At 53.5% G+C, this 26,071-nt stretch overlaps 2 protein-coding genes across 5 annotated transcripts; both read left to right on the top strand.

Annotated features, from left to right (window-relative positions):
* The first annotated feature begins 602 nt into the window (after positions 1-602).
* Positions 603-21,744, top strand: CACNG7 (calcium voltage-gated channel auxiliary subunit gamma 7). Of its 4 annotated transcripts, none has more exons than XR_005452536.1 (8): positions 3,485-3,780; positions 5,913-5,999; positions 6,112-6,252; positions 6,536-6,681; positions 9,782-10,502; positions 14,729-14,750; positions 20,584-20,726; positions 21,639-21,744. XR_005452536.1 is itself a non-coding variant. In XM_038752645.1 (7 exons), the coding sequence occupies exons 2-7, from the start codon at positions 3,585-3,587 to the stop codon at positions 10,757-10,759; spliced, it is 831 nt and encodes a 276-aa protein (XP_038608573.1). In that variant the 5' UTR covers positions 603-658; positions 3,556-3,584; the 3' UTR covers positions 10,760-10,926. The 4 variants fall into 4 exon arrangements, 2 of the variants coding, with proteins under 2 accessions (XP_038608573.1, XP_038608574.1); XR_005452537.1 differs by having other exon boundaries at positions 20,565-20,726; XM_038752645.1 differs by lacking the exons at positions 14,729-14,750; positions 20,584-20,726; positions 21,639-21,744 and adding exons at positions 603-658; positions 10,717-10,926 and having other exon boundaries at positions 3,556-3,780; positions 9,782-9,999.
* Positions 19,752-26,071, top strand: CACNG8 (calcium voltage-gated channel auxiliary subunit gamma 8). The gene is made up of 7 exons (XM_038751998.1): positions 19,752-19,843; positions 20,584-20,726; positions 20,872-20,946; positions 21,746-22,126; positions 23,158-23,241; positions 23,957-24,097; positions 24,922-26,071. Exons 1-7 carry the CDS (start codon positions 19,752-19,754, stop codon positions 25,683-25,685), a joined length of 1,680 nt encoding a protein of 559 aa, XP_038607926.1. The 3' UTR covers positions 25,686-26,071.

Raw genomic sequence — 26,071 nt, 5'->3', positions numbered from 1 at the left:
ACCCCCCACCCCCCAACGCCCCCTCCCCAAAAGCCTGCACCCCGGGCCACAAAATCCGAAATCCCGACGCCTTTAGATTCCGGATCCCCCTCCTCTATCCGAGGACCGACCACCTCCTAGGCCGGCTCCCACTCCCCCATCTCCCCCCCACCCCCACCCCCCATCTCTTCCCGCTGCCCCCAGCCCCAATTCCCATCGTCCCAGACCTGTCTCTTGGAGCGGCCTCCTCCTCCCTCTCCTCTTCCCTCCTGCTGTCAGCATCTTTCCATCCTCCTCTCTCCATCTCTCCCCTTTCTGGTCCCTCTCCCACCTTCCTCTCCCCGCCTCCCCCCCCCTCACTTTTCCACTTCCCTCCTTCCCCGCCCCCTCCCATTTTCTCTCTCCTCCCTCCCTCCCTCTGCCCCCCCACCCCATCCCGGCCCAGCCAATGAGCGCGGGGCCGGGGCTGCTCTCGTCTCCGTCCGCCGAGTGAGGCCCGGACCGCGGCGGGGGGCAAGGGGCTGGGGGGGGGCCGAGGGGGACCCGGGGACGCCTGGGTCCGGTCCGGCGGCGCGGGCATCGCGGGGGGAGGGGGCCCGGGGGGGCCGGGGGGGGCCGAGAGGCCGGACATGAGGCTGCGGAGCCAGGAGTCCGGAGCGCCCACCCAGCGCTGAGCAAGGTGAGCCGGGATGGAGGGAGGGAGGGAGGGAGGGAGGGAGGGATGGAGAGATGGAGAGATGGAGGGAGGGAGGGATGGATGGATGGAGGGAGGGAGGGATGGAGGGATGGAGGGAGGGAGGGATGGATGATGGAGGGCCGGGATGGATGGATGGATGGATGGATGGATGGATGGATGGAGGGCCGGGATGGATGGCGGGAGAAAGTGGGAGGCTTGGCCGGGTCGGGATCCCGGGGGGCTGGGGGTTGGGGGGGCCGGACGCCTGGGTCCCAGGGATGGCGGGAGAGGGAGGGGGCTGGGATGCGGGAACGCTGGGGTCCTGGGAGAAGGGGGCGAGGCTGGGAGAGGGAAGGAGATGCGAGGAGGGGGGCTGGGAGAGGGGGGAAGGGGGAGGCCGGGATGCTTTGGTCCAGGATCCTGGAGGCCCGGCCCGGGGGGAGGGGGGCTGGGAGAGGGGGGAAGGGGGAGGCCGGGATGCTTTGGTCCAGGATCCTGGAGGCCCGGGCCGGGGGGAGGGGGACGGGTAAGGGGCGTCTGGAGGCCGGGGCCCGCTGGGGACTTGGGGGGGGGGGGGAGGGGGGACGGAGGCCCAGGCCCGGAGGCGGGGGAGGTGGAGGCCGGGGCTCCGGGGGTCAGGGGATGGAGAGGCCGAGGACGACGGAGGGAAGCCCGGAGGAGGAGGAGGAGGAGGAGGAGGAGCCGATGGTCGGAGGCCGCGGGGGGAGAGGGGGGCCCCAATCCTCGGCTCCGGTGCGGGGATGGGAGGCCGGGGATTCCTGGGTCCCGGGAAAAGGCTGGGAGGGGGCGTCCAGGTCTTTCCCGGGGTGGGGGGACGGAGGAGGAAACGACGACGGGGCCAGGGGCCGGGCCCAAGATCCTCATCAATCGTATTTATTGAGCGCTTACTATATGCAGAGCACTGTACTAAGCGCTTGGGAAGTACAAATTGGCAACATATAGAGACAGTCCCTACCCAACAGTGGGCTCACAGTCTAAAAGAGTGGGCTCACCGGGGCACGGGGGACCGCGGGGCCATAATAAGAACGATACTAATAATTCGGGTATTCGTTCAGCGCTCACTATGTGCCAGACGCTGTGCTAAGCGCTGGGGGGGGAGACAAGCAAATTCATTCATTCACTCGTATTTATTGAGCAATAACTGTGTGCTGAGCGCTGTACTAAGCGCTTGGGAAGTCCAAGTCGGCAACAGATAGAGACGGTCCCTACCCACCAACGGGCTCAGTCTGGAAGGGGGAGACAGACAACAAAACAAAACATGTAGACCGGTGTCAAAATCGTCAGAGCAAATAGAATTAAAGCTATATTCATTCATTCATTCAATCGTATTGATTGAGCGCTTACTGTGTGCACAGCACTGTACTAAGCGCTTGGGAAGTACAACTGTCCGTACCCAACAACGGGCTCACAGTCTAGAAGGGGGGAAGACAGACGACAAAGCAAAACATGTAGATAGGTGTCAAAATCGTCAGAACAAATAGAATTAAAGCTATATTCATTCATTCACTCGTATTTATTGAGCGCTTACTGTGTGCGGAGCACTGTACTAAGCGCTTGGGAAGTACAACTCGGTAACATATGGAGACGGTCCCTACCCAACAACGGGCTCACAGTCTAGAAGGGGAGAGACAGAAGGGGAGAGACAGACAGCAAAGCAAAACATGTAGATAGGTGTCAAAATCGTCAGAACAAATAGAATTAAAGCTATATTCATTCATTCAATCGTATTTATTGAGCGCTTACTGTGTGCGGAGCACTGTACTAAGAGCTTGGGAAGTACAAGTTGGCAACATATAGAGACGGTCCCTACCCAACAACGGGCCCACAGTCTAGAAGGGGGGAGACAGACAACAAAGCAAAATATGTAGATAGGTGTCAAAATCGTCAGAACAAATAGAATTAAAGCTCTGGGAACATCATTCACAATATAAATAGAATAGTAAATACGTACAAGTAAAATAGAGTAATAAATCAGCTGTGTGACTTTGGGCAAGTCACTTAGCTTCTCTGCACCTCAGTTGCCTCATCTGGAAAATGAGGATTGACTGGGAGCCCCCCGTGGGACAACCTGATCACCTTGTAACCTCCCCAGCGCTTAGAGCAGTGCTTTGCACATAGGAAGCGCTTAATAAATGCCATCATTATTATTATTATTATTATTACAAATATATATATACAGGTGCTGTGGGGAGGGGAAGGAGGTGGGGCGGATTGACTGGGAGCCCCCCGTGGGACAACCTGATCACCTTGTAACCTCCCCAGCGCTTAGAACAGTGCTTTGCACATAGGAAGCGCTTAACAAATGCCATCATTATTATTATTATTACAAATATATATATACAGGTGCTGTGGGGAGGGGAAGGAGGTGGGGCGGATTGACTGGGAGCCCCCCGTGGGACAACCTGATCACCTTGTAACCTCCCCAGCGCTTAGAACAGTGCTTTGCACATAGGAAGCGCTTAACAAATGCCATCATTATTATTATTATTACAAATATATATATACAGGTGCTGTGGGGAGGGGAAGGAGGTGGGGCGGATTGACTGGGAGCCCCCCGTGGGACAACCTGATCACCTTGTAACCTCCCCAGCGCTTAGAACAGTGCTTTGCACATAGGAAGCGCTTAACAAATGCCATCATTATTATTATTATTATTACAAACATATATATATATATATATATACAGGTGCTGTGGGGAGGGGAAGGAGGTGGGGCGGGGGGATGGGGAGGAGGAGAGGAAAAAGGGGGCGCAGTGTGGGAAGGCCTTCTGGAGGAGGTGAGCTCTCAGTAGGGCTTTGAAGAGTCTGGGTGAGGGGAGAGGTTCTGGGGGGCTGGGCGGCCTGGGTTCTCTGCCCCCCGTGTCGGTCCCCACCCCCCAGGTCCAGCAGGGCGTCCCCCGCCGCCCAGAATGAGTAACTGCAGCAGCCGGGCGCTGACCCTGCTGAGCAGCGTGTTTGGGGCCTGCGGGCTGCTCTTGGTGGGCATCGCCGTCAGCACGGACTACTGGCTCTACATGGAGGAGGGCACCGTCCTGCCCCAGAACCAGACCACCGAGGTCAAGATGGCCTTGCACGCCGGGCTCTGGCGGGTCTGCTTCTTCGCCGGTAAGGGACCAGCTCCTGCCCCCGGCCAGCCCCACTGTCCCCCTTCGTTTATTTGATTTTATTCATTTTCATTCATTCAATCGTATTTATTGAGCGCTTACTGCGTGCAGAGCACGCTAAGCACTTGGGAAGTACAAGTTGGCAACGTATAGAGACTTTTCAGTCATTCAATCGTATTTATTGAGCACTTACTGCGTGCAGAACACGCTAAGCGCTTGGGAAGTACAAGTTGGCAACATATAGAGACTTTTCAGTCATTCAATCGTATTTATTGAGCGCTTACTGCATGCAGAGCACTGGACCAAACGCTTGGGAAGTACAAGTTGGCAACATATAGAGACGGTCCCTACCCAACGGCGGGCTCACAGTCTAGAAATAATGATGGCATTTGTTAAGCGCTTACTATGTGCAAAGCACTGTTCTAAGTGCTGGGGAGGATACAAGGTGATCAGGTTGCCCCACGTGGGGCTCACAGTCTTAATCCCCATTTGACAGCTGAGGTAACTGAGGCACAGAGAAGTTAGGTGACTTGCCCAAGGTCACACAGCAACAGCAGACATGTGGTGGAGCCGGGATTCGAACCCATGACCTCTGACTCCAAAGCCCGGGCTCTTTCCGCTGAGCCATGCTGCTTCTGTACATATTTATTCTATTTACTTAATTTTGTTAATATGTGTTGTTTTGTTCTCTGTCTCCCCCTTCTAATAATAATAATAATAATAATGGCATTTGTTAAGCGCTTACTATGTGCAGAGCACTATTCTAAGCGCTGAGGAGGAATACAAGGTGATCAAGTTGTCTCACGTGGGGCTCACCGTCTTAATCCCCATTTTACAGATGAGGTAACTGAGGCTCAGAGAAGTGAAGTGCCTTGCCCAAGGTCACACAGCAGACATGTGGTGGAGCGGGATTCGAACCCACGACCTCTGACTCCAAAGCCCGTGCTCTTTCCACTGAGCCACGCTGCTTCTCCATTATAATTATATTATATAATTATATTATATAATCATTATAATAATAATAATGATGGCATTTATTAAGCACTTACTATGTGCAAAGCACTGTTCTAAGCCCTGGGGAGGTTACAGATTGTCCGGTGGGGGGGGGCTCACTTAATAATTATGGCATCTCCTAAAAGCTTACTATGCAGTGAGATTATGAGAACTAGCTTACCCACATTTTATAGATGAGGAGACTGAGGCCCAGAGAGTATAATTGAATTGCAGTAGTAGCAGTAGGGATAGGAGGAGGAGTAATACTAGTAGTAATAGTATTTATTAAGCGCTTACTGGGTGCAGAATCACTAGACTGTAAGCTTGTTATGGGCAGGGAATGTGTCTACCAACTCAGCTGTATTGTCAGCTGTGACCTGCCCTTCTTCCCCTGCCCCTTTCACACCATTTCCTCCCTCTGTACCTGCCTATGAACCCTCCCCTTCCACCCCATCCCTTCTCCCTTCACCCCGGCCCCTCCATTCAGTGCCTGACCCCCTCCCCCTAAACTCTGGCCCCTTCCCTTCCAACCAGCCCCCACCCCTGACCCCTGACCCTCGTCAATCAATCGTATTTGTTCATTCATTCACTCACTCAATTGCATTTATTGAGCACTTGGGAGAGTACAGGATAGCTTTATAACAAGCACATTCCCTGATCACAAGGAGCTTACAATCTAGAGGGGCAGATCGACATTGATAAATAAATAAATTTTAGAGATGGACATAAGTGCTGAGAGGGGGTGCATGAATGAAGGGAGCAAGTCAAGAAGCAGCGTGGCTCAGTGGAAAAGAGCCCAGGCTTTGGAGTCAGAGGTCATGGGTTCAAATCCCAGCTCTGCCAATTGTCAGCTGTGTGACTTTGGGCAAGTCACTTCACTTCTCTGGGTCTCAGTTACCTCATCTGTAAAATGGGGATTAAGACTGTAAGCCCCCCGTGGGCCAACCTGATCACCTTGTAACCTCCCCAGCGCTTAGAACAGTGCTTTGCACATAGTAAGCGCTTAATAAATCCCATAAAAAAAAAGTCAGGGTGACACAGAAGGGAGAGGGAGAAGAGGAAAGGAGGGCTTAGTCAGGGAAGATGTCTAGGCCCTGGCAAATCTCCTGGACTGACCCTGACCCTTCTCGTTACCCCCAGGCCGGGAGAAAGGCCGCTGTGTCGCCTCCGAGTATTTCCTGGAGCCCGAGATCAACCTGGTGACGGAGAATACGGAGAACATTCTGAGTGAGGCCGGGGGTAGAGCCTGGAGGATGGGAAGGGCGTGCTTTGGAGGAAGAGGGAGGAGAGGGTCTTGGGAGGGAGACCCTTGACTCATCACCCCCTTCCCCCTCACCAGAGACGGTGCGGACCGCCACCCCCTTCCCCATGGTCAGCCTCTTCCTCGTCTTTACGGCCTTCGTCATCAGCAACATAGGTCACATCCGCCCTCAGAGGACCATCCTGGCCTTTGTCTCCGGCATCTTCTTCATCCTCTCGGGTGAGGCGCTCGCCGGGGTGAGGGGGAGCGGCAGGGAGGGCCCGAGGGAGCCATAGAGGGAGTCGGGGGGAAGTTTTGCGGACTCTGGACAGAGGGTCATGGAGCACGGGGGAAAAATCCAACTCGGAGCTCCTCCCTTCTGTTCCTCTTTCTCACCGGGGAGGGTTGCCCTTGTGTCTAGCTCACAGTCACCTCTTCCTGGGGCCAGATGTTTGAGGATCCCCATGCCCCCTGGGTCCGACCACCCCCCCGGCCCCTCCATCCACCCCTTTGTGTCCCCCAGGTCTGTCTCTGGTTGTTGGCCTGGTGCTCTACATCTCTAGCATCAACGACGAGGTCATGAACCGGCCCAGCAGCTCTGAGCAGTATTTCCACTATCGCTACGGTTGGTCCTTTGCCTTTGCGGCCTCCTCGTTCCTTCTCAAAGAGGTGAGGAAGGGGGGTTGTGAGAAGTTGGGGTGGGGAGGGTCTGTTATCAGAATGGCATTTGTTAGGTGCTTCCCATGAGTTAAGCGCCCTGTCAAACTTGGGGTTAGATAAAAAATAATCGGGAAGGCTTGTCCCTGCCCCGTATGGTGTTCATAGTCTAATTGGTAGGGAGAATGGGTAATAGTAATAATAATAACTGTGGTACTTGTTAAGCGCTTACTAAGTGCCAAGCCCTATTCTAGGAGCTGGGATACATACAGCCCTCACAGTCTTAATCCCCATTTTACAGATGAGGTAACTAAGGCACAGGGAAGTTAAGTGATGTATGACTTCTGGGTATCTTATGCCCATTTTTCGGATGAGGAAAGTGAGGTCCAGAGAAGTGAAGCGATTTGCCCAAGGTCACCCAGCAGGCAAGCCCCAGAGCCGGGATTAGAACCCAGGTCCTTTGACACCCAGGCCTGTGCTGTTTCCTCCAGGCCACACCACTGCTTCTCACCAGACAGGGGGGCAGAGCAGCCCCTGGAGGAGCCTGGGGTTGGGGGGTAGACTCCCTGAGGAGGAGAGTTATTGAGGGGGGCAGGTTGATCTGCCTCAGACCTCTCTGACCCCTGACCGGAGCAGGAGCTGTGGGAGATTCATTCATTCATTCAATCGTATTTATTGAACGCTTACTGTGTGCAGAGCACTGTACTAAGCGCTTGGGAAGTACAAGTTGGCAACATCTAGAGATCAGAGCAGCAGCCTCAGGGTGAGCGCCAAAAGGGCCGGGGGTCAGCAACACCCCACAGATGACTCCCCCCTCCTCTGGTCAGTAACCCGTGGAGGGGTCCTCAAGGGGGATTTTTTTAATGGGGGGTGTGTGTGGAGACTCAGGGCTCTGCCCCATGTCTGCTGTGAGACCTTGGGTAAGTCCCTTAACTTCTCTGGGCCTCATCTGTAAAATGGGGATTAAGACTGTGAGTCCCATGTGGGACAGAGACTGTATCCAAACAACTTGTATCTTCCCCAGCTCTTAGAACAGTGCGTGGCACATAGTAATCAATCAATCAATCAGTCGTATTTATTGAGCGCTTACTGTGTGCAGAGCACTGTACTAAGCGCTTGGGAAGTACAAGCTGGCAACATATAGAGACAGTCCCTACCCAACAGTGGGCTCACAGTCTAGAAGGGGGAGACAGAGAACAAAAACAAACATACTAACAAAATAAAATAGAGTAGATCGGTACAAGTAAAATAAATAAATAGAGTAATAAATATGTACAAACATATCTACATATATACAGGTGCTATGGGGAAGGGAAGGTGGTAAGATGCAGGGGATGGAGATAAGCACTTAACAAGTACCATAATCATTACTATGATTAATAGGGAGGGCTGGAGTCTTCCAGTGCTCTGGACCCTACTGTTATTAGTGGTAGTAGTAGTCAGCCAGCAAATTGTATTTATTGAGTGCTTACTTTGTGCAGAGCACTGTACTAAGCACTTCAGAGAGTGTAATAATAAACAGACACATTCCCTGCCCACAACAAGTTTACAGTCTAGAGGGGGAGAATCACTATTATTTGTTGAACACTTATTTTCTGTGATTATTATTATGTGTTATTCTGTATTATTATTATTATGTATTATTATTATGTGTTATTGTGTATTATTATTATGTGTTATTCTGTGTTATTTTCTGTATTTTCTTATTTTCTGCATAGCGCTGTGCTAGGTGATTAGAACGATTTTAAAAAGTACATAAATTGAAGACACTCCAGTCCCTTAGTCCATCAGTGGTATTTATTGAGCGCTTACTGTCTGTTTCTAAGCGGTTGGGAAAGTACAAGTGAGTTGTGTTGTCCACACTGTCCACGAAGGGCTTGCTAACCTAAAGGAGACCTAAAAATGACTGACTTTTACACCTCAGGACCCATCTTAGCCTTCTCTCTCCTCCCCAGTCCAGAAAGAGGCATGTCCCGGCCTTCTAAATCCCTTCCCAAACCGCTCGATGCTACCGATCAATGCTACCGGCCTTCACGCTTGCAGATGGGTGGGGCTCAGGTGACCCCTTGGGAGAGTGGGAGGGGGCCCATGTGGTCTTCAGTGGCTCAACCGTGGAGATGGGGGGCTTCTGCCAGGATCTGTTCCTGGGGGCTTTGTTCCCCTTCTGGGCCCAGTGGAGAAGGCCAAACAGAAACAGTGAGCAACGAGAAAGCATCCTCCCGACTGTGACCTTGCTGTGGTTAGCCAACGCTGTCATACTGTACTCTCCCAAGCGCTTAGTACAGTGCTCCTCACCTAGTAAGCACTCATAAATACCATCGATGATGATGATAATAATAATTATGGTATTTATTAACCACTTACTACATGACAAGCACTGTTCTAAGCACTGGGGTAGATACAAGGTAAACAGGTTGGACACAGTCCCTGTTCCACATGGGGCTCACAGTCTTAATTCCCACTTTATAGATGAAGGAACTGAGGCACAGAGAAGTTAATCAATCAATCAATCAATCAATCAATCGTATTTACTGAGCGCTTACTGTGTGCAGAGCACTGGACTAAGCGCTTGGGAAGTCCAAGTTGGCAACATCTAGAGACAGTCCCTACCCAACAGTGGGCTCACAGTCTAAAAGGGGGAGACGGAGAACAGAACCAAACATACTAACAAAATAAAATAAATAGAATAGATATGTACAAGTAAAATAAATAAATAAATAAATAGAGTAATAAATATGTACAAACATATATACTTATATACAGGTGCCGTGGGGAAGGGAAGGAGGTAAAATGTGGGGGGCGGAGAGGGGGACGAGGGGGAGAGGAAGTGACTTGCTCAAGGTCACACAACAGACAGGTGGCAGAGCTGGGATTAGAATTCAGGACCCCTGGTACCCAGGCTCTTTCCACTAGGCCGTCCTGTTGTCCTTCTTATTTATACTGTGAGCCCCACATGGGACCTGATTATCTTGTCCCGCCCCAGTGCTTAGTACAGTGCTTAAGCATAGTAAGCATCTAACAGATACCACAATTATGATAGATTGTTTGTCTCCTCCCAATTCCTTCCTGCCGGTTGCCCCGCCGGCCTTGCCACCTCCTCTCCTTCCCGCAGGGTGCCGGGGTGATGTCCGTGTACCTGTTCACGAAGCGTTACGCTGAGGAAGAGATGTACCGGCCGCACCCGGCCTTCTACCGGCCCCGCCTCAGCGATTGTTCTGACTACTCTGGCCAGTTTCTGCAGCCCGAGGCCTGGCACCGAGGCCGCAGCCCCTCGGACATATCCTCCGACGTCTCCATCCAGATGACCCAGAACTACCCACCGGCCATCAAGTATCCTGACCACATCCACATCTCCACCTCCCCCTGCTAGGCCCCTCACAAGGACACCCCGAGACTCACCCCCCTTCTTCCTTCATAGTTCTCTTCACTCCTTGAAAATCAGCTCCCCCATCAATCACCATAACCTTTGGATTTGGGGCTGTTCTTTCCCCCTATGACTCCCTTTCTCTCTGTCTCTCTCTTTGAGTCTCCCTCTCTCTGTCTCTCTGGGTCTTCCTCTCTCCATCTCTCTCTCTCTCTCTCTCTCTCTCTCTCTCTCTCTCTCTCTCTCTCTCTCTCTCTCTATCTCACCCTTCTCAGAGAAAATATTTTTGCCACCTTGGGTCCCCTACAGAATGTGACCAGGTGGCCATTTTGTGGGCAGCTCTTCTTCTCACAGATTTCCCCAGAGTTGGCTTGGCGGCCATTCGGCCCTCAGTCTTCCTTGGGTTCCACTGGTGGCCGGGCCGGAAGAGGTTGGGAGGCCGTCTTGGAGTCTGCTCCCGTCTTGCCAGGTGACAGAATGTGGTTCAGCGATTACCTGGGGACTTGGTTTCCCCGGGCTGCGTATCTGGTGACCATTCGGTCTCCCTTCCGTGTTTCCAGCTTTGGGCATGTGCCCCTATATCCAAGTTTCCTTCCACCTCGCACAGAACACTCCCCAGCCCCTTTCTTACCACCATACTGTCTCCTTAAAAGTCTTGTTTTCCTCATCAGCCCCTGTAACAGGACCTGCACCCTCTGCCATACTGGGACCTCAGACAAGAAGTGACCTGATCACCATTTTGGGTGGCAGGGAAGGCAGGGCCAAGGCACGAAGGAAGGAATGCGTGTTGGGGGGACATCTCTGCTTTTACCCCTCTCCTATACTTCCCTTCTCCCTCATTTCTCTCTCTCTCTCTATTTCTGTCTTTCTCATTCTGTGTGTGTTTCTTGTCTCTGCCCTCTCATTGTCTGTCTGTTTTCTGGCTCTCTTGTCTTTCTCTCCCTGACTGGCATTTTTTCTCTCTCTCTCTTTCTCTCTCTCTCCGTTTCAGTTTCTCTCTGGGGCTGATGTCTGTCTGCCAACCTCTGCCTGATCACCGCCTATCTTGCCATTGTTCTCTTTTCTCTTCTTTCCCTTCGAGTGTTCATTTCTTACGTTCGGTCTGGGACTCTTTTGTCTCTCTTCGCCTCAGTTGCTCTGCCTCTATCTCCCTGCCTTCTGGCCTCCTGGCAGAGTCACATCTGGGAGGGAGATAGGTGCTCATGGGTGGTGGAGAGATGGGGCAAGGGTGGGGTAAGCGGGGTTCACAGACAGTGGGGCTCCTGAATCTGGAGTTAAGGGGGACCAGGGCTCCTGGGACTCTGGGGGGAGAGGGGATTGGGGGCAAGATGCCTGGGTTCTCTTGGTATATCTGTGTGTTCCCCCCGCCCTCCCGGGTGGGGGTTTGGTAGCGGGGGTCCAGACCCCCCCAAATCCTTGAAGTCTTCCATTTGCCAACCCCAGGTGGGGGAAAGAGAAGAGGAGGAGGGGTGCCCCCCGTGTCCCCTTCCCCGCTCCGGCCTCTTTTCGAAAACCACCTGGGATAGCTCTAACAGCAGTTCCCTTCCTCTCTGCCCTTGCCCTTTGACCCTGGCACTGACATCCCATAACCAAACCAGCTCTCCCCGACGTCGCCCCTCTGTCCCCCAACCCCTGCCGACCTCAGTCGGAGGCTGGGGTGGGAAAGTCCGGGGAGGGGGACAGACGGTGGTGTTGGCTGGGGAAAGGGGGGAGTTAGGGCTTTTAGTTCGCATCTTAGGCCTGGGGAGGGGTGGGTGGGTGGGCTGGGGCGGGGGCAGCAGCAGTAATTGCATTGTTAAGCATCGGTTTTTAATAAGCTGGGGGGGAGGGGGCGGGAAGGGGAAGGGTGGGAGGGGGATCTGGACTCTGTTATCTACTGTGTATCATATGTAAATACTGACAGAAACTTCAATAAACTTTATTTCAAACAAGTGTCCACAGTGCTTTGCACACAGTAAGCGCTCAATAGATACGATTGAATGAATGAATACTGCTAGAGGAAAGGAGACTCTTGGGGCCGGGGGGTAAGGGGGGCGGACAAGAAGGAGGGCAAGTGGTTTGGGCTTCCGAGGGGAGAGGGAGAAGGGCAGAGTTAGAAGCTGCCATCTTGGTGTCTGAGGGCTGGAGATGGAGGAAATGTTCTATTTGTAATAATAATTGTGGTACTTGTTAAGCGCTTACTATATACCAAGCACTGTGCTGAGCACTGGGCTAGATATAATCAGTTCAGAGGAGCTCTCAGTCTAAGGGGGAGGGAGAACGGGTATTTAATCCCCATTCTATAGTCCACGTTGCCTTAGTGAAAACACGCCTAATGGGAGAACCGAGGGGTCCTCAGGAATGGTGATTCCCAATGCCTGATGTGTGGCCTCAATTTCCTCACCTGTCAAATGGGGATAAGATGCCCTTTCTCCTTCCCTTTCAGATTCTGAGCCCCACGAGGGACAGGGACTCTGTATGATGCGATTCCCTTTATTTACCTCAACGCTTACTACAGTGCTTGGCACATCGTATACACTCAATAAATACGATTGTTACTGTTATCATTAGCCTTAGGACTCAGGGCACTTCAGAATTATTTCCCAGATACTCCTTTCTATTGGTTCTGTTATACCAAATTCTTTTCCGATGAGGCGGATTTTGAATATGCCAGCAGGAGCTCACAAAATATTAACGTTACAGAACGAACGTAAATCATGTTTCCCACCCGCTTTCTCCCACTCTCCTCCCACCCGCCTGTCTGCTCACTCCCTCACTTTCACCCAGCAAAGTCACAGACTCCTCTATTTTACTCTCTTGAGCTCTGACTCTTCCTGTCTCTCCTCTCTATTGCCTTTGTCTCTCTGACTTTTCTGCCTCTGCCTCCGGGTGTGAACAGGTAGGTGGACAGGCATTATTGTTAATGATTCAAGTATAGTTCAGTGAGTACTAAAGGGTCAATTTCTGGCTGTCGCTATAATATTTTAAATCTGAACTTTAAAGCAAAGAATAGAATCAGATAATTATATTCCAAGTCACAGATTACAAGGAAAAGGCAACCCTGGGGGAAAGCTTTTTCAGAAACAGTTCCTTCCATTTTTAACTGGTCTTTTGTAGAGATTTAGAGGCGACTTTCGGATAAACATCTATTGCTTAAGCAGTGGCATTTACTGAGGACCTCCAGAATGTCTAACAGTGTATTAGGCGCTTGGGAGAGTTTAAACACACCAAGACACAAGTTACCTGTCCCGAGAAGAAGTTGGAGGACTAGGTATTTCCCGAGGAAATACTTTAGGATAGTGTGACATTGACAAACTTCTGCAAAATGGTACTTGTGACATCAATTGACCATCAATCAATGGTATTTATTGAGCGCTCATTGCTTGCAGAGCTCTGTACTAAGTGCTTGAGAAGCAGCATGACCTAGTGGATAAGCACGTGGGCCCGGGAGTCAGAAGGACCTGGGTTCTAATCCCGGCTCTGACACTTGTCTGCTGTGTGGCCTTGGACAAGTCACTTCAGTTCTCTGGGCCTCAGTTACCTCATCTGTAGATTGGGAATTAAGACCGTGAGCCCCATGTGGGACAGAGATTGTGTCCAAACCGATTACCTTGTCTCCATCCCAGTGCTTAGTACAGTATCTGGCACACAATAAGCGCTTAACTAATACCACAGTGATTATTATTCTAATTATTACAATAAAACAGAGTTGGTAGACACATTCCCTGCTCACAAGAAGCTTGCAGTCAAGAGGCGGAGACAGACGTCAAAATATCAGACATCATCATATTACGCCGTGTGCTGAGTGTGACGCGTGTGATTTCACATTCACGCATTCATTCATTCAATCGTATTTGTTGAGAGCTTCCTGTGTGCAGGGCACTGTACTAAGCGCTTGAGAGAGTACAATATAGCAATAATTAGACACATTCCCTGCCCACAACAAGCTTACCGTCTAGAGCGGGAGGTAGACGTTAATATAAATACACGAATTACAGATATGGACATAAGTCCTGTGGGGCTGAGAGGATGTGTCCCTCCTTGTCCGGAATTCTCGAATGCCATCAGTGGCTACCTAGTAGTAACAGCAGTAGTAACATGTATTGAGCACCCACTTTGTGTGGTGCACTCTGCACCCTTCTGAAAGGACGCTGTTGGGTGTGAGGGTATAAGAGTCCACATGGCTGGCTTCCAGAGACTGTGGGCAAGTCACTTTCTGAATCCATCAATCAATCACTGGCATTTATTAAGTACTTACTGTGTGCACAGCACTGTACTAAGCACTTGGGAAAGTACAATACAACAGAGCTGGTAAAAATATTCCCTGCCCACAATCAATCAATCGATCAATCAATGGTATTCATTGATTGTAGACTATAGACTCCAGACTGTAAGCTCACTGTGGGAATGTGTCTGTTGTATTGTTATATTGTACTCTCCCAAGCATTTTTACAGTGCTCTGCACACGGTAAGCACTCAATAAATACAATTGATTATATACTGAACGCTTATTGTGTGCAGATCACTGTACTGAGCACTTGGGAGAGTACAACAGAGTTGGTAGTCATGTTCCCTGCTGGCCTCGTTTCCCCATCACTGAAATGGAGAGAAATCAATCATTAATATGAAACCGTTTGAGAAATCTTGTGCTATGAATTTGAGATGACATTTATTTCTTTTTATTTTTGCATTCGTTTTGATGAATTTATGGAAAAGAGAACCTCTCCACATCTCCCAGGTCAGTCAGTCAGCCAATCGTACTTATTGAGCGCTTACTGTGGGCAAAGCACTGTACTAAGCGCTTGGGAAAGTACAACATAACAATATAACAGACACGTTCTCCGACCGCAACAAGGTTTCAGTCTAGAGGGGGAGACGGGCATTAATATGAATAAATAAAATTACAGAAAAGTGCTGAGGGGCTGGGAGGGGCGATGAATAAAGGGAGTAAGTCAGGGCAACACAGAAGGGAGTGGGAGAAGAGGAAAGGAGGGCTTAGTCAGGGAAGGCTTCTTGGAGGAGACGTGCCTTTAGTAAGGCTTTGAAGCCGGGGAGAGTAATTGACTGTCGGATATGAAGAGGGAGGGCGTTCCAGGTCAGAGGCAGGACGTGGGCGAGAGATCTGTGGCGAGGTCAGGTAAATGGAAGGGATTCTAGTAAATACTAATGTTGGATGAAATAGTCACTATGTGGGCTAGAACTCTGGCTGGATCAAGGGGAGAACAAAATGGTTTGTGTGCCCTGTCAAGTTAACTTGGAAGAGGAAGAGAGAAGACAGAGAGAGAGAGAGACAGAGAGAGAGAGAGAGAGGGTGAGAGTGTGTGTGTAGGAAAGATATTGAGACATAGAGGGAGGCAGAAAGAGACAGAGCAGCTGGGTGGTGGTGGTAGTAGTAGTAATAGTAGTAGCTATTGAAGACCAACTCTGCCACATTGTCTGCTGTGTGACCTTGGGCAAGTCACTTAACTTCTCTGAGCCTCAGTTCCCTCATCTGTAAAATGGGGATTAAGACTGTGAGCCCCACGTGGGACAACCTGATCACCTTGTATGCCCCCCAGCGCTTAGAACAGTGCTTTGCACACGGTATGCGCTTAGCAAATGCCATCATCATCACCAACTGGGTGCACTGCACTGTATTAGCACTTACTACTATTTCTACTATTACTCCTCCTCCTCCTATTATTACTATTCATTCATTCAATCTGTCTCCCCCTTCTAGACTGTGAGCCCACTGTTGGGTAGGGACCGTCTCTAGATGTTGCCAACTTGGACTTCCCAAGCGCTTAGTACAGTGCTCTGCACACAGTAAGCGCTCAATAAATATGAATGAATGAATGAATGAATTTATTGAGCGCTTACTGTGTGCAGAGCACTGTACTAAGTGCCTGGGAAGTACAAGTTGGCGACTTATAGAGACGGTCCCTACCCGACAACGGGCTCACAGTCTGGAAAGGGGAGACAGACAACAAAACAAAACATGTGGACAGGCGTCAAGTCGTCAGAATAAATAGAATTAAAGCGAAATGCACATCATTAACAAAATAAATAGAATAGTAAATATGTACAAGTAAAATAAATAGAGTAATAAATCTGTACTGTGGGGAGGGGAAGGAGGTAGGGATGGGGGATGGGGAGGAGAAGGAGGAGAGGAAAAAGGGGGCTCAATCTGGGAAGGCCTCTTGGAGGAGGTGAGGTCTCAGTAGGGCTTTGAAGGGAGGAAGAGAGCTCACTTGGCGGATGTGTGGGGGGAGGGCATTCCAGGCCAGGGGGAGGACGTGGGCCCGGCTACTATTGCTATTACTACCACTACTATTATTACTGTTACTGCTACTGTTATTACTTGTAACTTCATTGAAAGAACAATTTCTTTTTATTTGGCCCTCCACTGGTCAGTGTTTGGCTCATCAAAACCTAGTTATTTATTTACTGGATGTAAAACACCTCAAGGGTGGGGACCACATTTTTTACTTCTGGAAGAAGCAGCGTGGCCTGGAGGAAAGAGCACGGGCCTGGGGGATCAGAGGACCCCACTGGTAATCCTGGCTCCGCCACTTGTTTGCCAGGTGACCTTGGGCAAGTCACTCAGCATCTCTGTGCCTCAGTTTCCTCATCTATAGAACAGGGGTTCAATCCCTGTTTTCCCTCCTACTTATACTGTGAGTCCCAGGTGGGACAGGAACTGTGTCCAACCCAATTTGCTTGTATCTCCCCAGCACTTAGTGCAACATCTGGCATAGAGTAAGTGCTTAACAAATGCCACAATTATTATTATTATTATTGTTATTATTATGACATCCCAGTGCTTAGAACAGTGCTTGTGATCCTGTTGTTGGGTAGGGACCATCTCTACATGTTGCCGACTTGTACTTCCCAAGTTCTTAGTACAGTGCTCTGCACACAGTAAGTGCTCAATAAATACGATTGAATGAATGAATGAATATAGTGAGCACTTAATAAATACAATAATGGTAATAACTTCTATTTAGGGTGGTCACTGACAGCACTTAGGAATACCACAGACATTCCTTTGTGATTCAGAAATAATAGTCCCTGTCAACCAATCACTGGTATTTACAGGCCCATGTCATTCATTCATTCATTCAGTCGTATTTATTGAGCGCTTACTGTCTTTCCCCTGGCCTGGAATACCCTCCCTCCACACATCCACCAAACTAGCTCCTCTTCCTCCCTTCAAAGCCCTACTGAGAGCTCACCTCCTCCAGGAGGCCTTCCCAGACTGAGCCCCCTTTTTCCTCTCCTCCTCCCCATCCCCCCCACCCTACCTCCTTCCCCTCCCCACAGCACTTGTATATATATATATTATATATATATATATATATATTGTATGTATATATATATATTTGTACAGATTTATTACTCTATTACTATTACTCTATTTTACTTGTACATATTTACTATTCTATTCATTTTGTTAATGATGTGCATATAGCTTTAATTCTATTTGTTCTGACGATTTTGACACCTGTCTACATGTTTTGTTGTCCGTCTCCCCCTTCTACACTGTGAGCCCGATGTTGGGTAGGACCGTCTCTATAGGTGGCCGACTTGTACTTCCCAAGTGCTCAGTACAGTGCTCTGCACACAGTAAGCGCTCAATAAATACTATTGAATGAACAAATGAATGAATTTATTAAATGCCTACTGTAGTGCAATCAATTATTCAATCAGTTGTATTTCTTGAGTGCTTACTCTGTGCAGAGCACTATGCTAAATACATGGAAGAGTACCATAGAGTTAGTAGACATAATCCCTGCCCTCGAGAAACTTACAATTTAGTCGGGGAAACAGAAAAGAATGATTCTGAGAGAGATGCCTGAGGAAGAACAAGGATAAAGAGGGAATAATAATAATAATAATAATGATATTTGTTAAGCCCTTACTGTGTGCCAAGCAATGTTCTCAGCACTGGGATAGATACAAGGTAATCAGGTTGTCCCCAAAGGGGCTCGTGTCTTAATCCCCATTTTACAGGTGAGGTAACTGAGGCACAGAGAAGTGAAGTGGGAAGAACAGTCTGGGCAAGTCTGGGGGGAGATGAACAAATAAATAAATTACAAATAAATTACAGCGATGACACCTATAAGATCCTTAAAAAACAAAACAATAGTTTCCTCTCTAGAACGTTTCCAAATTTCTATTAGAGAGGAGAGCTGAAGCTCTAGAACTCTTCAAGGAGAAGGACTCTAGAGACACTTAGCCTCCTGAGACCTAGAGAGAGACGGGGGAAAACCGAAACACAGAAGGCAAGAGAATATTTCGCAGCTGTGGGCTGGGAATGTGTCTACCAATTCTTCTTGTACTGTACTCTCCCAAGCGCTTAGTACAGTGCTCTACGGCCAGTAAGTGTTCAATAAATATGATTGATGGATGGATTGGCTTTCCGATACTGGCCAAAGTGGGGCTGCAGCAAGATTTGGGGAATCACTGATCTAGAACACGTTGGGGGTGGAGTGGGGTATTCCAAAATGACTTTCAGGAAAATCAAAATTAGCTGTCACTGGAGACAACACTAGTCCAGTTTTTTGTCCTTGTTTGAGACCACTGAGGCATTTGTGTGTGTGTGTGTATGTGAGGGATGCTGCCGCCCCATAAAAAAAACATACATACCCTTAGAACTGTCTCGAAAATGAGCCTGGAACCTTTAAGGTGAACCTGGCCCCTTCAAAGGCTTCTGAAACTTCTGCCTCCACCCTGATGAAATGTCTCCCTGAACCCTCGATATTTCCACTTCTCTTTCACCCACACTTTCTCCAGAAACCTCCCTCCATCCCCGATCAATCAATCAATCAATCGTATTGACTGAGCGCTTACTGTGTGCAGAGCACTGTACTAAGCGCTTGGGAAGTACAAGTTGGCAACATATAGAGACAGTCCCTACCCAACAGTGGGCTCACAGTCTAAAAGGGGGAGACAGAGAACAAAACCAAACATACTAACAAAATAAAATAAATAGAATAGATATGTACAGGTAAAATAAATAAATAAATAGAGTAATAAATATGTACAAACATATATACATATATACAGGTGCTGTGGGGAAGGGAAGGAGGTAAGATGGGGGGATGGAGAGGGGGACGAAGGGGAGAGGAAGGAAGGGGCTCAGTCTGGGAAGGCCGATGTCTCCAGGTCTCCTGATCCCCTCTCCCAACTCCCCTAACCCACACTTTCACACCTTGGCTTGCTTCGTTCGTTTTAGGATATTTGTTAAGCGCTTACTGTGTGTCAAACACTGTTAAGTGCTGGGGCAGATACGAGTCAGTTAGATTGGACCCAGTCCCTGTCCCGCTTGGGGCTCACAGTCTAAGTGGGAGGGAGAACAGGACAGCCTAGGCACAGAAAAGTTGAGTGACTTCCCCAAGGTCACACAGCAAGCAATTGGCAGAGCCGGGATCAGGACCCAGATCCTCTGGCTCTCGGGCCAGTTGCTCTTTCCACGCAGCCACACTGCTTTTCCAACCTGGTTCCCTCTTTTCCAGCCCGCCTCCCCACATACCCCAGGGATGGGTAGGGGATGCTCGGTGGTGGTGGTGGTGGGGAATTCTTGGAGGGCCTTCATCCCCTTCCCCAGTACTCTAGGCTGAAAGGGGCAGGGTAGGGGTTCCCCCGGATTTGGGGAAGGGGCGGGGACCCGAGGGTCGCTCTTAAAGGACCCGCGGCGTGTTTCCGGCTGTGGCCTCTTCTTCTCCCGGCTGCTCCGCGGGGCCCAGAGCTGGTTGCCATGGAGACGGGAGGAGGCGGCGGTGGCTGCGGAGATGCTGGAATGGGAGGGGGGAAGAAGGGGGTGTGGGGAGAGAAACTGGGGGGCACTGGGTGAGCCTGGAAGACTGAGGGGAGAGCAGGGTGGGGACCCCCGAGGGTGGGGGGGTGCGGGAAGGCAAGAGCGGAGTGAATGGCGAGGCCTGCCAAGGAACTAGGGTGCTGAGGTTGACACGGGTGGACTTAGGGGGGCTGGGGTTTGGGGGAGAGGGGCAGGGAGGAGGTTGGAATGGCTCGGGGGAAGGGAGGCGCTGAAGGGGCGCGGGTGGAGGCTGGGGAAAGGGACGGAGGGGTAGGGGAGGGCATCAGGGTCGTAGGACTCTGAGTCAGAAGGTGCGGGGAGGAAGGGCCAGAAGACCCCATACTCAGCCTCCCCCACTGGACCCCTTCCGGCTCCCCTCTCCCTCTGGCTCCCTCTCCCTCCCTCCCTCCCTCCCTCCTCACCGTTTCCCCGATCCAGACCCAGCACTCCCATCCCCCAGTTCCAGACCTCCTCTCCCCTCCCCCCCGCCTCTCTCCTCCACCGCCTCCCCCCCCCCCCCCGATCCCCGGCTCCCCCATCCCTCCAAAATCGCCCTCCTCCCCACCTCCCTCCTTTCTCCCCCTCCCCTCCCCTCTCTCCCCCGCTTCCTCTCTCCCTCCCCTCCTCCTTCCTTCCCTCTCTCCTCTCCAGTGCTGTGGTTTATTCCAGTGACATAAGGAACCAAATCATAACGAACCCAGTTGCCTCGTTCTTTTTTTTTTTTTTTTTTTTTTGGTCGGGGCGAACGACCAGCTGCATCTCTCCCTGCCAGTTCCTTACCCCCTGGATCCAGCGTGGATGTCTGGGTCTCTGACGGCCCCGAGAGCCTGAGAGAACAGAGGGAGAGAGGCATCCAGGAATCTCCCCTCTTCTTTCTACACCCCCAGACCAGGGACCGCTCAAAAGGAGACAGAGGTGAGAGAACCAGGGGTCGGGGGGCCTGCCCCCCTAGTATTTGGGGGGGGGGGTTGCAGAAGCTGGCCGGGGCTCCAGAATTCCCTCCCAACCCCTCTCTAAGCTCCGGAGACCCTCGGGACCCCCTCATCAACCCCCCACCCAGAGACCGATTACTGTGGTGGGGAGGAAGGGGGAGGAGAATCAAAAGATCAAGAGATCAAGCGGAAAAATCGAGGAGGTGGGGAGGGGAGTCGGGGGGGGGGGCAAGGAGAGAACATTGATAGAGGAAGATGAGAGTGGGGCCTGAGCCCAAATCCCCCTCCCCCAGGGTTTGGGGAGGGGCCAGTGAGGGGGAGGACAGAGGACAGGGTAGAATTAGGCTCCGTTGCCATGGAAGGACCCCCCCCCACCACCACCACTTTCAATATTCAGAGCCCTCGGCCTGCCCCCTTCTCCTCCCCTTCCCTCCCCCCTCAGCCCCGACTCTGGGAAAGAGGACCGGGGAGTGGAGAATGGGGAGAAGGGGAAACTGAGGCAGGGAGACAAGGTCACCCGGCTGAGAACCCAGGTGACCCGCACGCCTCCTGGAGTAAGGGCTGAGGGTCGGAGAGGAAGCGGGGGAAGAGGACGAACTGGGGGAGGGGGGAGGGGGGAGGGATCTATAGAAGGGGGAACATGAGGGGGAGAGACCAGGGAAAGGGGGTTGGGTGGGGAGAGAGAAGGGGAGAGGGGATGAGGATGGCGGTGGGGGGGAGGAGGGAAGGGGGGATGGGCCAGGGGGAGAGAGGGGGAAGGGGTTGGGGGGGCGGGAGAGGGAGCGAGTGGAGAGTTTGGGGAACCTGAGCGGAGAGGTCCGGCGGCATTTGGGGACTATAGGAGGGACCCCCCCCCCAACCCTTTTGCTAACCCCTCTTCTCTCCCCCTTCCCAGCCCCTCACCATGACTGACCTCTGACCCCTCCCCTGCCCCTTTGGCACCTCTACCACCGTCTCGCCTCCTCTCCCCCCCTCCCCCCAGGGGGGAACCCACTCCCCCAGCTCCCCCGCCCCCTTCTCTGCGGCTGACCCCCCCACCGGCCGCCGGCACGGCCCCCCCCTTCCCCCGGTGGTGGCCTTCGGCCCCCCGGCTGCCCGGGCCCGGCAAGCTGGAGTCACTGAAGCGGTGGCAAGAGGAACGGGTGGCCTGGTGTGAGCGGGGCGTTCAGGTGTTGCTGACCACGGTGGGGGCCTTCGCCGCCTTCGGCCTAATGACCATCGCCATCAGCACCGACTACTGGCTCTACACGCGTGCCTTCATCTGTAACACCACCAACCTGACCGGGCCCGGCGGAGGCGAGGAGGCCTCCTCCCCACACAGAGACAAGAAGGATCCCGGTGGCCTCACCCACTCAGGGCTCTGGAGGATCTGCTGCTTGGAAGGTACCGGGGCCCCCTACCCCCACCCCGACCGCCCCCAGGTCCTCTCCACGCTTCCCCATCAGTCGGCCCGTCGACAGTACCTAGAACGCGGGCCTGGGAGTTGGACCCGGGGTCTGAATCTCCGCTCCGCCGCTTGTCCGCTGCGTGACCTCGGGCCAGTCGCTTTGCTTCTCCGGGCCACAGTTCCCTCATCTGCAAAATGAGGATTTCATACCTGTTCTCCCCCCTGCTTTGACTGTGGGTCCCACGTGGAGCCCGATTGTCTTGTCATCTACCTCAGTGCTTAGAACAGCGCTAGGCACGTAGTAAAGTGCTTAACAAATGCCGCTATTTTTTTTATTCTTACTGAGCCCTTGGAAGAACATTATACGGTACAGTTGGTCGCCGTGATCCCTGACCGTAAGGCGCATTCGAACTACGGCCTTCATCTCTTCCAGACCTTACATCCCTTCCCCTCTCTTTCCTCCTGACCCTTCTCTCACCCCTTCCCCATCTTTTCCCTTCTCTTGACCCCGTACTCATCACCCTTCTCCTCTTACCTTCCGATTGGCCATCGAACGGAAGGGCACCCTGCAGAGCGAGGGTGACCTTCCTAGTCAGGGGTTGTGGTGGTGGGGGGAAACGGGAGAACTAAAGGCTGGCAGAGTCTCCCCTTCCTCCGTAAAATATATCTCGGGAAGGGAAGCGAAGGTAAAAAGTGAGGAAGACCAGGCACCATCATCAGTGGTGTTTATTGAGCGCTCTGTGCAGAGCACCCCACTAAGCGCATACCGCTGGGAGCAGGGACTTTCCTCTTTCTTCCCCCTCCCTTCCCTCCGCCATCCTTTCAGATCTCCCTAGCTTCCTCGTAGCAGTGTAGGAGGGCCGAAGAATCCCGTTGGGCTCTACCCGAACCTCTATTCCAGGGGCTGTCCGGTGGCACGCAGTGCCTCCCAGAGCGGATGAGAGACGTAGTTTCTTGGCCGCCTTCTCTCCCACCCCGCTTACCCTCGCTCCCAACTCTTGTCCCCACTCCGCCTCCAATTTTCCAGGCCTGAAGAGAGGTATCTGTGTGAAAATCAATCACTTTCCCGAGGACACAGACTACGACCATGACAGTGCAGAGTATCTGCTACGTACGTGGCGGGAGGGGGCCTGGGTGGGAGGCTGGGGGGACTGGGACCCGGTGGGGAGAGACCGGTTGGGGGGATGGGGGGAGACTTGAACAGAAGATTGAGGGGTGGCGAGATTGGAGAGAGGCAGGGCCAGAAGAGCTGGAGAACTGAGGAGCTGAAGGTCCGGGGGCTGGGTGATTGTGGGGGAGGTCCCAGAAGGGCTATGCCTCAGTGGGAGGGAGGGAGGGCTTGGCTCTTCAGCCAATCCCGTTCCCCTCCTCGTCCTCCCTGCCGTGCTGTCAACTCCACCCAACCAGCTGGATCCCCTGGGGTTTTCCATTGGCTACCGGGGCTCTCCTAGAGGGCAACCTGGAACCGGCTGCCATCCTGGAATCCGTCTGACCTGTAGACTTGGAAGATCAATCAATCAATCAATCGTATTTATTGAGCGCTTACTGTGCGCAGAGCACTGATGGGCGGGAAGGGGAGGCCTTTAGAATTTGGGGGAATCCTTTCTCCTGATCGGCCACCGGGTTTAGGCGGTTTGGGGAAATGTCCAGAGCTGGTTGACCAAGGGAGCTGTGGGCGGTGAGGGATGGAATGGAGAAGGGTGTCGTGGGTGCGTGGCAAGGAATGGGGCTCTGACTGTCCCCATCTCCGCCCTCCTCACCGTCTCCACCCTTTGCCTGGTGATGAGCCCACCCGACGCCTCCCTTTCTCCCGTCCTCCACCTCAGGTGTGGTCCGGGCCTCCAGCATCTTCCCGATCCTCAGCGCCATCCTGCTGTTGCTCGGAGGCGTGTGCGTGGCGGCCTCCCGCTTCTACAAGTCCAAGAGGAACATCATCCTGGGGGCCGGGATCCTCTTCGTGGCTGCAGGTGAGAGCTTCGGGGGGAGAGAGAGAGAGAGGCGGGACTGGGGGTGAGGGAAGAGGAGGAGGGAGAGAGAAGAGCCTGGGAGGATGATGACCGGCAGGGTCCGAGGGGAAAGAGGGAGGAGGAGAAGGGGGTTTGGGGGAGGAAAAGAGGAGGGCCTGGGGGGGAAAGGGGGAGCGTCTGAGAGGGAAGGAAGACGGGAGAGAGAAGAGCCTGGGGAGGGGAAGGAGGGGGTCTGGGAGGATGATGACCGGCAGGGTCTGAGGGGAAAGAGGGAGGAGGGGAAGGGGGCTTGGGGGAGGAAAAGAGGAGGGCCTGGGGGGGGAAAGGGGGAGCGTCTGAGAGGGAAGGAGGACCGGTTGGGGGGAGAGAGAAGAGCCTGGGGAGAGGAAGGAGGGGGGGCTGGGAGGATGGTGACCGGCAGGGTCTGAGGGGAAAGAGGGAGGAGGGGAAGGGGGCTTGGGGGAGGGAAAGAGGAGGCCCTGGGGGGGGAAGGGGGAGCGTCTGAGAGGGAAGGAAGAGGGAAGGCCTGGGGGGGAAGGACGGGGGCACCCGGGGGAGGGAGGAAGGAAGATCTAGGGGGAAAGGAGGAGGAGAGTCTGGGAGGAAAAGGAGAGGGGGTCTGGGGGGGAGGGGGAGGGTCTGCGAGGGGACAGAGGACCTGGGGGGAAGAGGGAGGAACTGGGAGGGGGAATGGAGGCCAGTCTGGGGGGGAAAAGGAGGAGGGCCCTGGGGTGGAGGCGATTGAAGAGAAGGGAGAGAGGGGTGGGGGCGGCGGGTCCCTCCCCCGTCCCGCCGCCGCCCCCCACCCCCCACCCCCTCCCCAGGCCTGAGCAACATCATCGGCGTGATCGTGTACATCTCGGCCAACGCGGGGGACCCGGGGGCGAAGCGCGACGACGAGAAGAAGTGGCACTACTCGTACGGCTGGTCCTTCTACTTCGGCGGCCTGTCCTTCATCCTGGCCGAGATGATCGGCGTGCTGGCCGTCAACATCTACATCGAGAAGAACCGGGAGGCGCACTGCCAGTCGCGCTCGGACCTGCTGAAGGCCCCCGGGGCCGGGGGCCGCGGCGGGGGCGGGCGCGGGCGGGCCGGGGGCTCCGGGCCGGGCGGGGGGCCGGCCGCCATCCTGCGCCTCCCCAGCTACCGGTTCCGCGCCCGCCGCCGCTCGCGCTCCAGCTCCCGCTCCACCGAGCCGTCGCAGTCCCGGGACGCGTCCCCCGCGGGCGGCAAGGGCTTCTCGGCCACGGACATCTCCATGTACACGCTGTCCCGGGACCCGTCCAAGGGCAGCGTCGGGGCCACGGCCGGCGGGGAGGGGGCGGGCCCCGGCCAAGGCCCCGGCCCCGGCCCCGGCCCCGGCCCCGGGGGAGCGGCCTTCAGCCCGGCCGAGAGGGAGCGGGGCGGCTTCCTCACCCTCCACAACGCCTTCCCCAAGGAGGGGGCCGTCACGGTCACCGTCACGGGGCCCCCCACTGCCCCCAGTGCCCCCAGTGCCCCCGCGCCCCCCGCCACCGGCACCCTGGGCAAGGAGGCGGCCGGGGCCTCCAACACCAACACGCTCAACAGGAAGACCACCCCCGTCTAGGAGCCCGGGACCCCCAGGACGCCGGGGCCGGGCCCGTCCGACGGGCAGGGGGAGGGACGGGCCGGGGGCGCGGGCGCACCACGGCCCGGGGACGAGGGACACGGCTGGGCCTCTCCCGCTTTGAGGGTCTTCTCCTTTCCCCCCTCCCTCCCCGCTTCTAACGAGTGCGGGGGGGGACAGGCTCAGAAGAAAAACGAAGGCCGTGGTGGCGTTTGCCGAGCGCTTCCTAACTGCCGGGCCCTGGACTAAGCGCTGGAAGAATAACGGTGGTGTTTGTTGAGCGCTTAGTCCACCGCCAGGCACTGCGGTGAGCGCTGGAAGGATCATCATCATCAATCGTGTTTATTGAGCGCTTACTATGTGCAGAGCACTGGACTAAGCGCTTG

Source organism: Tachyglossus aculeatus, chromosome 10 (genome assembly GCF_015852505.1).
Source record: "Tachyglossus aculeatus isolate mTacAcu1 chromosome 10, mTacAcu1.pri, whole genome shotgun sequence".
Classification (NCBI taxonomy): Eukaryota; Metazoa; Chordata; class Mammalia; order Monotremata; family Tachyglossidae; genus Tachyglossus; species Tachyglossus aculeatus.
This window is presented reverse-complemented; position numbering and strand designations above follow the sequence as displayed.